The sequence below is a fragment of the Globicephala melas genome, chromosome 16, assembly GCF_963455315.2.
Source record: "Globicephala melas chromosome 16, mGloMel1.2, whole genome shotgun sequence".
NCBI classification, from domain to species: domain Eukaryota; kingdom Metazoa; phylum Chordata; class Mammalia; order Artiodactyla; family Delphinidae; genus Globicephala; species Globicephala melas.
In genome coordinates, this window is record NC_083329.1 from 13,376,694 (window position 1) to 13,390,511 (window position 13,818).

Genomic DNA, 13,818 nt, shown 5'->3' on the forward strand with positions numbered 1-13,818 from the left:
ATGCCTATGCTTTCGTGGCCGGAGAAAGTCCTCAGGCAAAGGGAACTGGAGTAACAGGCCATATGGGTGGGGTACTTACAGCATCTGCCACGCAGATGCCCCATTCACAAGCCAACTCATTCATGAACAGGTCACGAGTACAGCCACCAATGAGTGCCAACCCTTACACGTACCCATCCACTCACATAAGCATCAATACTTTCCCATGCCAACTCATTCAGGAGGTGCGATCATGTGCTGCTTGGTGAGAACACTGGTCTACACCGAATCTGGCAATCAGGAACTACCCCAGGCCCCTGTGAACACAGGTGACGATTCCTCTCAGTGCCAGCAGTGTATGTTACAAGGGCTGGGATTGGGCTGATCCCATTCGTGCGCTCATCCAAGAAAAGAGGTGGCTCAGTCTAGCTCTGTTTCATCAAGGGTAAATGGGGAGCTGCTCAGGAAGATTTTAATTCAGCTGAAAGTACAAATTGCAAAAACAAAAGGTAAATTTTTTCTCATGTTGCAAGAAATCCAGTGACACCTGTAAGGTGGTTTCATCTACATTAGGTGGGGCTTTTGAAAAATGAAGACAGGGCAATTAATTGAACTTTGGAGGATGGTGACAGTTTTTGTCTAATGTCCTGAGAGGAAGGGCATTGGCCACATCTCTGCAGGGCCTCGAGACTGCATTCAGCTGTCATGCAGGGTGTGACTCTGAGGCCTCAGGTGACAGGCTGCAGTGCCACCAGCTCTAACTACACTGCCCCAAAAGGCAAAACAACCAGCTGGGCCGGCATCATCACACGAGAGTCGACAGAGCCTTCACTTTTTAACAGGATTGTAACACTTTCCATTTGCAAAGAACAGCACGACATTTCTGTAGATGTGAATCAGCCTGTTTTGCACCAACTTGAAAGCCATGCACACAATCTCCATCCCAACGATGATATAAATGGAGAAGAAGAAGAAGTGAGGCTGTTCGAAAGCAAAGTCCCCAAACCCAACGGTGGTCAGTGTGACAAAGCAGAAACGGAAGGCATTTTCGAAGTTCAGCTGCTTCTCCCAGATGGGGAGGATGGCAGCTGCACAGGAAATGTAGGCGACGACCACGAGGGCGATGATGGGGAGGGAGGATGTCCAGCCTCTCCTCCTGCCGCCCCGCCTCATCCAGGTTGTTGATGATGGAGTACGAGAGTCTCCCGGAACACCAGCTCAGGACGCGAAGAGCTCCCCTCTATGGCCTGAGGGGGCACCTGCAGTGTGTTCCCTTTCTCTCATGCTAAAAGTCTCTCGAACAGCTCCATGTTGCTGCTTGGGATTGAGGGGGCAGGTTTGGGGCCCGGGAGCTCTGGGTCGTTGATGGCAATCCTCGGGATGGCTTCGTCTACGGGATTGGTGTCAGGTCTTCTTTCGCAGGGGGGTCCGGAGCGCCACTTGGGAAGGGGAGGGGGGAGAAAAGGAGTTTTTGGAATTGGTGGTAGGACATGGATAAGATGGTTGCCAGGATGTCGCCTGTGTCTGAGAGGACCAGGAACATCAGGGGGACGCCAAAGAGAGCACAGAGCACGCACAGGTGCTTGCCAAGCCTGGTGACAGGGTAGGTGTTGCCGTAACCTGAAAAGGAGGACAGAGCCCGGGATTGTCGGCTGCTCTCCCCCCTCCCCTGCTCAAAAAACTTTAAAGAGACCTTCTGCCACTTCCTCTCCCTGGCATATGACATTTTACACAACATGTTTAAAAATATTCGTCTTGGGGCTTCCCTAGTGGTGCAGTGGTTGAGAGTCCGCCTGCCGATGCAGGGGACATGGGTTCGTGCCCTGGTCCGGGAGGATCCCATGTGCTGCGGAGCGGCTGGGCCCGTGAGCCATGGCTGCTGAGCCTGCGTGTCCGGAGCCTGTGCTCCGCAACGGGAGAGGCCACAACAGTGAGATGCCCGCATACCGCAAAAAAAAAAAAAAAAATTCATCTTAAAACATTCATCCACTTGTCTGACATTAGGTCTGCTTTGCTGGGGGAGCAGGCGGTGAAACCCAGCTTCTCTTTAGGATAAGGGACAACTCACGTCCAGATCTTTGACCAGAAATGTCCTTGGCAGGAGACAACCCCGTGTTTGGGAGGAGCTGACTGCCTTGCATTTTGCCACTTCTGAGCATCTGAAGCAGGATGGGCCCAGCTCACCTGGAGGGATAGGATGAGCACAGGTGACAGGATGTGCGGGCTTTGCAAACACACCCATCACCTCCATCATCCTCCATGAAGGCATCAGTTTTTACGAAGCCACCCTGGTCCTTCCTGGGTTGTCTGGGCCTCTATGTTTGTTTCTATGTATTAGGCAATTATTATGTGCCCGTGGTGTGTACAGCAGTACGCACGGTATTTGGGACGGTAGAAAGCTGGACGGTGACTAAAATACAATCGCTGCCCTCAGAGCCATTTGTGACTTAGTGGGTCAGACGTGTTCATAAACGAGAGTGACATGTTGAGGACCCCAGCATCTAGAATCTTACCGACCTCGTTTCCAATTCCAGCTCTGCCATTTACTAGAAAGTTACATGACTGCTCACATTTTCAGATGTCTTATCTGTAACATGGGCATGACAATACCTGCTCTGTATATGGACCAGCTGGAAGGATTACAAGAGACCAGCACCTCACACACAGCGAGTGCCTCGTTCTCGGGAGGTGGGCGCCCTCATTCTAATGGCTGTTTTTCTGAGCATTTACTGTGGGTTGGGTATTAACCAGCCTTCATCGGTAAGTATTATCACCATTACAGATGGGGAAACTGAGGCTCAGAGAAGTGAAGCGACTTAGCCAAGAGCATACGTGTGATAAAGTGTGGAGTTGGGGGGTCAAACCCCCAGGGCCATCCAGTTCCCAAGCCAGCTCCCTCTGCTGGGTCAGAAGCACTGAAGGGGTGGGACCCTCCCACCATCAAGAACAGGATGGTCAAGCAAAGAGAGGTTGAAGCCTCCGTGCTCTTCAGGAGCCCCCTGCTCCCATCACCCCAGCCCCCCACCCCCCGTGTCTAGAGAGGGCAGGATCGGAGGAATGTGGAACCCCACAGCACAAGTCGCTGGATCTTCTGGGGTGGGCAAGCTCACTGCCTTCAACAAAGAGGGAGAAGCTCTGTATTTAATGCCTATGTTTAATTTTTGGTGTCATAAAGGATGACTAATACAGAAAACCCCAGCCCAATTATGTAAATTAATTGGAAGGCAATTCCCAGACTGGCTAAGCCCCAACCTCCTCCAGGGCTGCAACTTCCTGTGCAAACTCTGGCCTCAGCCTCCGCCCTCCAGGCATACGCACGGGGCAAGGCTGCCCATCTTCATCACGGTTCTGGAAGAGGGCTGTGGCCCTCACCAGGTCCCATCACTGTGCACCCCTCCCAGGGCACTCCACGCCACCCTGAATGCGCCCATGAGGTACCATTTGACGGCAGGGGTGGTGAACTCTCTGTGCGTTCATATTGTTTGTGCACGTGAGTGCTTACTGCATGCACTGGGACGCAGTGGTGAGCAAAGCAGATATGAATCAAATAACCACCCTCGTGAGTATGCAAGTACAAGTGGAGATCAGTAACAAGATGTGTAAGAGCAGACCAACAGATTAGAACAAAGGCATCCATCCTGGATGGGCATTTATTGAGCACCTACTCTATGCCAGGCTTTCGTGGGTGGGATTGGGATACAATGAGGAACAGGCAGAGGTCACGCCCTCTGGGGGCTCCTAGTCGAGCAGGAAGCAAAGCCGTGAACTCAGCTCCCCACCTGTCCAGCAGGACCCAAGAGCTCAGGAGTGAGCCTGCACTGGCTAAACCCCCCATCAGAAACCTGAGGCTGTTCCGCAGGGCCAGACTTTCTAAGGGGGTGTCCAGGTTTTCTGTTGCCTCTCTTTCCCTTCCCCGTTCCCTGCAGGTCTCCAGCAGCTCAGCCCTCCCCTCAGGGAGAGGAGGTTGCAGAAATGACCTCAGGACAGCATCTTGGTCCAGGCTTCGGTGAAAGCCCAGAAGCACTGAGGAGATTGGGGTGGGAAGGGGTCTCAGGAAGAGGGAGGGGGTTGGGGACAGAGGGGGGCCCTGGAGAGGATGACCAGCGGCCCAATGTGCCCAGGACTGAAAGTCTCATGTTCTGGTAAACCCTTAAATGCTAAAACCACGGCAGCCTCGGGCACACCAGGGAGTAGCTCGCTCTAGCCAGGGTGATTGTGGAGAGTGAGGAGAGATTCTCCGGAGCGGGGAAGAGAGGAGGGCGCCTGGAGCCCCTCGTGGTGGGGCAGGAGCTCAGAGAGGCCTGGCCGTGGAGTCTCAGGAGCCTAGGCCCCGGTGTCAGCAAATATCCCTGCTCCTGAGATTGTCACAGGCCTTGCAGTCCTTAGGGGTGTCAGCAGCAGGGCCCGGGGGCAGGCAGCCACTCTGTTTTCCAGATGTTGCCTGGAAGCCCCCAGCTCTCGTGCACCCCTAGGAAAGTCAGGAGAGGCTCCCCAGTGGAAGCCCCCCAGCCTCCAGGATGGAGTCCCAGGGTGAGATCTATTTTATTTAAAGGAAAGAATATCACATTTCTTACAGGATTTATGGAGAAAATTGCCTTTAAGAGTCAGAATTTCCCACATAGCAGAACCCCTAATGCTGGCAACCACCGTCGTTACTGCATTTAATAGACAAGGAACAGGGGAGTCAGGTGACACGTCCGGAGTCGCACAGCCCACAGCCTGTGGGCACCCCTCACCTGAAGACCTCCCTCCACATGCATGCTCTCCTTGGCAAAGGTGGGTTTAGTGGATTACAAACAAAGTCATCGTGGCTGCCTCTGGGTGGAATGTTTACAGTCCAGAGGACATGCCACATTTGCAGAGAACGCATCAAGGAAGTAAGTCTCAGAGAGCACAGGCCCCTATGAAGGAAATGTATTGCCTACCCAATTACTGAATGCTAAAACGCATTATGGAAAATCATATTATTTCTTATAATGCATGCCGATATTCCAATTCCATCAGTCCACGCCACTTAGCCTGTGAGGATTTAACAGCCCATACACTTCCTAATCCAAGGGGGCTGATCCAATTGGGAATGACTGGGGATTGACCAACCTCATACCTTTCAGGGGTCCCTTTTTCAGCAAAAAGGTCAGGTGCATTTCAGGTGACCCAGAGATGCAGGACAGGAAGCAGTATTACCAGCAGGACCGTTATTGATGACGCGCAGCAAAGAACCTTCCCCAGTCCTCTTCCAGTTGTAATTACTGGATGGCTTGATGTCTTAGTGGACTTGTACCATGAGTGGCAGCATCGTTTTCTTGGGATATGAACCAAGCTAACGCATTTCCGTTAGGTCAGTGGTTCATAGCCTGGACTACCATTAGAATCACCTGGAGGGCTCTGAAAAATACTGATGCCTGGGTCTGTCCCTAGTAAGTCTGACGTAATTGGTGTGGGGTCCAGGCATGGGGGCATGTAAAAGATATCCAGGTAATTCTGATATGCAGCCTGGCCTGAGAACACTTGCCCCAGGAGAGTGCTTCTCAAACATCTACGTGCATCATCTGGAGAACTGGCTAAAACACAGATCACTGGTCCCACATCCATTAGTTTCTGACTCAGTAGATCTAGGATGGGGCCTGGAAATTAATTTGTATCTCTAACAAGTTCTCCCTAGCGATGCTCACACCACTGGTCCAGGGACCACGCTTTAATAACCATTGCATTACATCAGTGGTTCTCAACAGGGGGCAATTTTGCCCCCCAAGGGCCATTTGGCAATGTCTGGAGACATTTTTGGCTGTTGCAACTGGCGAAGACAGCAGGGGAAAAGGTGGGTGCCTCTGGTGGGTAGAGGCCAGGGATACTTCCAAACATCCTACAATGAATGCATGGGACAGTCCCCGCCACAAAGAATCCTCTAGTCCAAGATGCCAATAGTGCCAAGGCTAAAAAACGCTGCCTTAGATCAGTCCCCTTTTGTTCTTGAGAAAAAACCTAACAAAACCCCATACTCTCAAGCCCGCTTGCTTCCAGTCTCTTCCTTGCGCTTGCTGATCCTCTGTAAATGTTGTTCCTCAAAGCATTCCCTGGAGGTCTGGGGTCCCTGAAAAGGCCAGTTGTGCCCTGCTTCTACCCTGCTCAAAACGACTTCCCTCCCAGAGCCCAAGGTCACTGCTGAATGGGACAGTCACAACACTTACCTCGTGGGGCTGTCATGAGAATTAAACAAAATCATGCATATAGGGGCTTCCCTGGTGGCGCAATGGTTGAGAGTCCGCCTGCCGATGCAGGGGTCACGGGTTCGTGCCCCAGTCCGGGAAGATCCCACATGCCGCGGAGCGGCTGGGCCCGTGAGCCATGGCCGCTGAGCCTGAGCGTCCGGAGCCTGTGCTCCGCAGCGGGAGAGGCCACAGCAGTGAGAAGCCCGCATACCGAAAAAAAAAAAAAAAATCATGCATATAAAGCACATTGGCACAACGCCTGGTGCTGGTAAGCGCTCGGTGGTGCAGCTATTAAGTTACTGTTACTCTTTCTGCTCCTGACCTGTCCCTGCTTGGATATCAACATTCAGGTGAATGAGACCGGTTCTGAAAGAAACCACATGGGGGCGCCCTTGGACACAAGCATATGTGCCCATTTAAGAGAGTGTGTTGCAGTAGGCACAGGTTGTTCACCCAGCAGCCATTCCCCCATCTTTCCCTGGAACGCTGCTTCTCTCTCACCTGATTTAGAGATAGATCCAATCCGTCTAAGTCATCCCGGTAATCCAATCCCCTTGCCAGGGACTGGCTTGGGGGGTGGGAGGCTTCCCAGAAGTTTCTTGCCGATTATGACAGCCAGCCTTTTCTCTATGAGATGCAATTATGCCCGGACGGGAAGTGGACCTTGGTGACCATCGTGTGACCCACTGAGCAGGATGGAGAGAACCTGATACTCGATGTCACAGCTGAGCTGCACATCAAGCAGCCTGAGGGCTGTCCCCCACTGGACTTCCTACTTGGGAGGTGACACATTTTCCTTGCAGTTTAAGCCAACCGTGTTGGGTTTTCTGTCAGTCACAGCTGACCCTCACGCTGACCCTCAGAGGCAGGTCTGGGAGGAGTTATAGATTAGGGAAAAAGGCTCAGATGGGCTAAATTGCTCACTGGAGGTCACACAGCTCTGACCCAAGGTGGCTGGCCCCCAGAGTCCGCAGCTGGCCACCTCTACCCCGAGTGTGAGGGGACCCCGGGACGAGTGCCCAGCCACGGACTTTGTGAGCTCAGGCCCCCCGGGGATCGGTATTCTCCTGAACTGATGCTCTCTTGAATGAAGATGGGGCCCCAGTACTTTTCACTGCCCAAGAGGGGCAGGGGCTGCGCAATGAGTCACACTCCTGGTGGGGACGCTGACCCAGGAGCCCCTGACCTGTCGCCGAGGGCAGCTCCACTACCTCCACTCCTGTGACCCCCTCACCACCAGCAGGGGTGGCTCCTGCCAGGCCTGGCTTGGCCCCTGCACCTGGCCCACCCTGCTGCTGCACCGCAGAGGGAAGCTGGGGCCCTTAGTTACTAGAAGGTCCTCCGATGCTGGCCCAGGGACACGGCGCCTGAGTGCAAGACCAGCCCCGCTTCTCACAGCCCACCAGCCTCAGTGGTCTCTACCTCAGAGGGGCCTCTAAGCCCCGGAGCTTTGCCTGCTGCCTTGCTGGAAAGCTCTCTCAGCCTTTTTTTTTTTTTTTTCCCGGTACGCGGGCCTCTCACTGTTGCGGCCTCTCCCATTGCGGAGCACAGGCTCCTGATGTGCAGGCTCAGCAGCCATGGCTCACGGGCGCAGCTACTCCGCGGCATGTGGGATCCTCCCGGACAGGGGCATGAACCTGCGTCCCCCGCATCGGCAGGCGGACTCTCAACCACTGCGCCACCAGGGAAGCCCTCTCAGCCTTCTTTGCCTGGTTCATCTCCACAGATCCTTCCACTCAAATGTCACTTCCTCAGACAAGCCTCTCCCCCATCCCCAAAAGTCAGGACCACCCTCCCCCACCCTGTCTCACCCACTTCCACAGCCCAAGCTTCTCCTCTTGAGCACGTCTGTGCGCTTAGCTGTTCATTGTTCCCGCCTCCATTAGACTCAGAGGCATCCAGCTATTTCAGCCCCACGCCAGGCACAGAAAAAGTCACTTACAGAGAGAGGCAGTGGGGTTTCAGGTTAAGACCCAGACAGCCTGGACCCAGACAGACATGAGCTGTGTCCCCTTGCAAAAATGGTGGACCTGCCTTGCCTCCGAGAGTGGGAATAATAACAACAGCTACCTCAGGGTTGTTTCGAGGTGTGAATGGGCTAATCACCACGAAGAACTTAAAAGGGAGCCTGGTGAGTCTTAAATACACGTGGGAAGCAGCCGCAGAGCACAGGGAGATCAGCTCGGTGCTTTGTGACCATCTAGAGGGGTGGGATAGGGAGGGTGGGAGGGAGACGCAAGAGGGAGGAGATATGGGAACATATGTATAACTGATTCACTTTGTTATAAAGCAGAAACTAACACACCATTGTAAAGCGATTATACTCCAATAAAGATGTAAACAAGTAAATAAATAAATACACATGCGTTAGCCAGCGCAGCCGCTGCTGTTGCAATCATAGGCATTCGGTATTTGTGAAGGAAGGAAGGAAGGAGAGAAGGAAGGGAGGGAGGGAAGAAGCAAAGGCCATCTCCACAGCCCAGTTCCAATGTGCGGTGTCACACAGGAGCCCACCCCCTGTGTAGCCACCGAGAGGAGGATCTGTGGCTTTGAGGGTCCACAGAGCCCATCTTAAAACGTGCAAGTGTTCACTGTAGGGAAGCAGCTCTGCCTCCACACCCTCCCCTCTGCCTGGGGCTCCGGAAAGGACTTCGTTGGGACAATGTGTCACACAGGAGTCTTTCCCTTGCTTGGAGGCTGGAGACACGTACAAAGCAAGTGCAGGGAACAGGGCGAGGCCAGCTCCTTCCTCTCTCCAAGTCCTTCCCTTCTGGGCACTGTCATCCACTCCATGGGGACACAGGAATCTGAGAGGCCCCTGCTTCCAGGCAGGGCGAGGCTCTCCCTGGGGCTCCCTGAGCAGGGGTAAGCAGAGTCTCCACAGCACCCCGCAGACCTGCAAAGCTGGCAGCCTACTCTCGGGAAAGAGCACTGGACTTGGAGTCTCAACAGCTCTCGTGGGCACCAGCTCCATTCACTGAGCGACCTTGGCCCCTGACGTCACCTCTCTGGGCTTGGGGCCCCGACCTGATTCACTGTGGGCTTTAAAGGAGGCAGCTTAGCACGGCCCCTGCAGGCAACTGTGCGCTCTCCTTAGCGCTGCAGGTCCCCTTCCTCCTCTGCCTCATCGTTGGTGCTTCCGGGCCTGCTCTGGCACACCGTCCTCCCTCTCCACGCCGTGCCCTCCTCCATTCCCCTGGAGCCAGCTGCCATCAATATGCTGGTGACTCTGAAACCCACTCCCCAGCCCCAAGGCTGGGGGAGCTGTGCTCCCGCCATACCCTGAGCGCATCGCACTGACCACGTTTGGTTGCCCCCGAGTCCAGGAACCCGGGCAGGCAGGTACCCTGCAGGTTGTGTTTTGTACAAGAGCACTCACTGGGAGACAAGAAGAAGCCGAAACGCAGCCCACACCTCGCTCACTGGGGCCTTTGCCCGGGGAATGGGGCCATGCCCACCTGAAGGAAGGGGATCCTCTTCTCATTTGCACAAATGCGCCAGTGGCAGCCCTGCTCACTGCCATCTCCCTGAGCACAGGGTAGGCACTCTACAGCTGTTTCTTGCACTAAATGAATCGAACCCTTCATCCCCACCAAGGGTCCGCGTCCCCCTCTCCCCTGCCCCCACCCCCAGCTTTCTCTCACAGGTCTGCCCTCGCCCCTGGACTTACCCACTGTGCAGCAGAAAAAGAGTGAGCTCAGGAAGGACCGGTCTGCAGACCCGCTAAACCACTGGGGCTTCACCTTCTGCAGCAGCTTCCCGAGACCCCGCTTCCTACCTTCCTCAACTCCAGAAAGAGACAACCGGCGTGAGAGAGGTTACACCCTTTAAAACAGGTCCTGCCCAGGGGAAGGGGCGTCTTCCCCAGGGACCACGCCCCCTGCCTTGCGGCCCTCATCAACACTAAATGGAGGATCTCAGAACCCTTTGTTCAATGTCTCTGCAGTTTAGGTACTGCTCCAGCACCTGCAGAGATTAGGAGGCCACATAACCCTGTGTGCTGAGCACCCCAGAGAGAGGCCCACAGGGGTCCGGCCTGAGCTCAGCCATGGAATTGCCCTGTGGCCTTTCTGAACTTTCGAAGCCTTGCAAAGGGGCCTACTAACTTCTGCTCTGCCTCTTTCCCCGAGTCTTGAGAACTGAAAGAAAAAGCCTTTTATGAAATGCAGGCTCTTGCGTGATTGCAAACCGTATGCACTCCTGGAAGCCATTAAGCCTGATGGAGTGTGGTGATCATACTGGGCTCAGCTGGCTGAGGCTACCTGGGAAGACTTGGCGGAAGCAGGCCTGGGGGCCCTAGTTTCTCGGGGAGGTGTCCAAATGGTACCTTTGGCCTGGCAGCCAGTGGGTTTTAGGGATCTCAGAAGTCACCTGCCAGCTGGGACAGTTGTAAGAAGATGTTACAGAGCCTGGCACAGCAGGAAGTCACCACGCGTTTGAATGGGCACCAACCTGGGAGTCCAGACACCTGCAATCTAGACCCAGTTCTGACCCTGACTAGTTCCTGTAGCCGTGGACAAGAGGCCTCTTTCTGAGCCTCAGTTTCCCCATCGGGGAGGCAGCATGACATGGCTTTGGAATCTAAATGTCTGGGGTTGAATTCCTGGCTCCATTTTCTAGTGGGTGACCTTGGGCAAGTTGTTTAACTCCCAGTGTCTCAGTTTCCTGATCTGTAAAAGGGGGACAATTCATATCCCCCTCATAGGGTGGGTGTGAGGATCAAGTGAGACAGTGCATGAAAAACACTTGGCACAGGGTCTGCACTAACCAGCACTTACTGAGCATTTTCATCTCCAGTGAAAATCAGTACAAAATGCGGATGGACCAGCTCCGTTTTCCTATACCATTCTGTGCATCAGAATCACCCAGGAAACTTTTTAAAAATAAGATTCCCAGCCCAGTCCTGGAGATCCTGATTAAGTGGGTTTGGGGAAGAGCCTGGGAATGTGTATTTTAGACCAGCTCCCTGGATGATTCTGACACGTGGCCAGGTTTGGAAAGCCCTGAACTTGTTGACAGTCTGGACCCAGTGATGGCTCAGAGTGTCTGATGGCATCTCCTGGGTCATCTGAGTAGGCTTGTGTCTGTCTGGCACAGATGCAGAGAGAAGGAGTAGGACCCTCCACGGAGAGGAGACTCTGCCACCTGTGATCAGCCTCTGGCCCGCCCCCGCTGGAAGGACCTCCCACAGGTTGGAGGGGTCATTGCCAGCCTGGCTGAGGACCTGTCATACCACAGGACCCTGTTGTTCCCTTGAACTTTAGAGTCTGTTTTTCCTTTGTCTTTTATTTACTCTCTATTATTTTATCTTGCTGTGTTGAATGCATCTTTCCAACCTTTAGGAGACAGCATGGAAATAAGTGACAAATACGAATGAAAAGCAATAAGGACATATATAAAGTGCCTTGTGCCTTCCAAGAGGCTTCATGTCCATTGTCTCATCTGCTTCCCACAGGGTCCCTGTGATTGGCAGGCCTGAGATTGTGGGCCTTCTTCTCCCTGGCAGACTGAGACCCAGAGAGGGCAATCTGCCCCAGATCACACAGCAAGCTGGGAGAGCAACTGGGACCGAAACCAGGACCCAAGTTCTTCTCACAACACCTTCTTCCTCCCCTGAGTCCGACCCCCAAAAAAAGGGCACTTGAAACAAGAAGTAGGAGAGCAGGGGGCAGGCTACTATCTTGGCAGTCCAAGCCCAATTTGGATTGTTCCTTGAATTCCAGTCCTTGTAAACTGAATCATGGGGTGGGGCAGGCAGTTCTGAGGACCAGCCTAGGAACCCACAGCTCCAGATCTGGTCACCCATCCACCCCACCCCACCTCATCAAATCTCCAGCAATCCATCCTCCTCAGAGCCTGCCGGTCTGGGTGGGGCTGGGAACTGAGGCAAAGGGAAGGGAGAGCCCACTGGGTGCTCAGCACTTTTCCTACATTCTTTACATCAACCCTGAGAGGCCGTCCATTATTCCCACCCCCATTTTACAGAGGGGAAAACTGAGGCCCAGAGAGAAGTCACTTGCCTAAGGTTGCCCAGGAGTGGGCAGGACGCAAGCAGAGGGCTCCCAGACTCAGCTTCCTACAACGCAGTTCTCTCCTCTCTGGGGCCTGCCTCTACCCAGAGAGAAAAGGCCCGCCCTGCCCAGGTACGCCACCTACCTGTTCTGTTGCATTTCAAGATGTCACAGAGCTTCTCCAGGAACTCCTCAAACTCCGGGTCATCTGCCCCCAGGTCCTGGCTGCCCTCAATGGCTGAGAAGAGCGCGGCACCCACCAGCGCGTATGTCACCAGGGAGCAGTGGAAGCAGAGGCGAGGGAAGATTTTCCTCAGGGCCTCCCAGCAGCACCTCCTATCTTGAGGCGGCCCCGCAGCCTCCATCCTCCCAGGAGTGGGCAGGACAGGAGCTGCTGGAAGAGGGAGGAGCCCAGAGGTCCCGCCAGGGAGGAGGGGGGGTGCCCCGAGAATGGTCCGGCTCCAGCGCTTCCCCCAAGGACTTGGGAAGCAGGCGGCACTCCTTGCGCGTTCAGTTCCTGAGAGTTTCTCAGATAGCGCGCCCCCTAGTGTCTCAAATTACTATTGATCCACCAGGCAGGTGCGCTCCCAGCAGCCTGGCCAGCCTGAGAGCTGACCTTCAGGGGCTTTGGGAGGAATGCGTGGTGGTTGCTTTGTGCTTTGGCCTGTGGTACCCTGACTCTTGGACAGGTAGAAATAATAGTAATTAGTGCGGCCAGAGCTCCACAGTTTACAAATGGCCTTTATTCTGTGTGGATCTAATTATTGGTCCCAATTCTTCATTCCCCTCTAGCATACCCAGACTTGCCTTGGCCTTAGGGTGGGCCCAGCATACTTCCTTCTTAGCATTGGACTAAGCCACGTGACTTGCTCCAGCCAATCAGGTGTTAGCAGACATGACTTAAGCAGGGACCTGAAAAGTAAACGTACAATGGGACCTGCTCCCCTGTGCCTTGCCTCTGCCACTAGGAAAAAAAAAGTGCCCCACATGGTGGATGTGGAGATGTGTGGGTGTTTAGATCCCCCTTCATGAAAGGTTTCTCCATGCACTTCAAGGAGCATGGGTCCTGACAGCCTCCAGCTATTCGTTCTTCCGGGGTTTGCTTCAGCTTTCAGGCCCTGTTCTCCGGGAAGCCCTTGTCCAATGGCTGAGCAAGGTGGGGTACAAGAGCTTAACCATTTCTGCCGCGTGCCGGACTCCTCCAACCCGAAATCTTCGCTCTCTGTTGGTCTGCCAGAGATTTTGTCAGGTCTGCATCGTGATATGAAGGCTCCCCTTGTCCCATCCTGTTTCCTCCCTTTGCCTTTACTTCCTAATAAATAGAGCTTTTGGATGCCTTACTCTATCTGTCTGCTTCGCAGAGGATCCAACCTGCAATAGTGGGCAACGGGAGTGACCTGAGAGAGCAGGATCTTAAATGGGGTTTCAGCGCTGGGTGGCTCAGTACCCACTGGTAAGGAGATGGCGCGCAGGCAGCTCTTGGCTCAAGGTGGCCATCCAGTTGTTACACTTTTGGCAATGGTGAGGTGGGATGGTGTGCAGGTGCAACAGTTCAGGCATTTAAAACATAGGAGAGGGCTTCCCTGGTGGCACAGTGGTTGGGAGTCCGCCTGCCGATG

General features: G+C 54.1%; 1 protein-coding gene across 1 annotated transcript; it reads right to left on the bottom strand.

Annotated features, from left to right (window-relative positions):
- Positions 1–807: 807 nt before the first annotated feature.
- On the bottom strand, positions 808–12,564 carry KCNK18 (potassium two pore domain channel subfamily K member 18). Its single transcript, XM_030839337.2, is given in 6 exon segments — positions 808–1,116; positions 1,118–1,186; positions 1,188–1,444; positions 1,447–1,599; positions 9,847–9,975; positions 12,345–12,564. Coding segments are annotated over 6 exon segments (1,137 nt in total).
- Between the last annotated feature and the right edge of the window lie 1,254 nt (positions 12,565–13,818).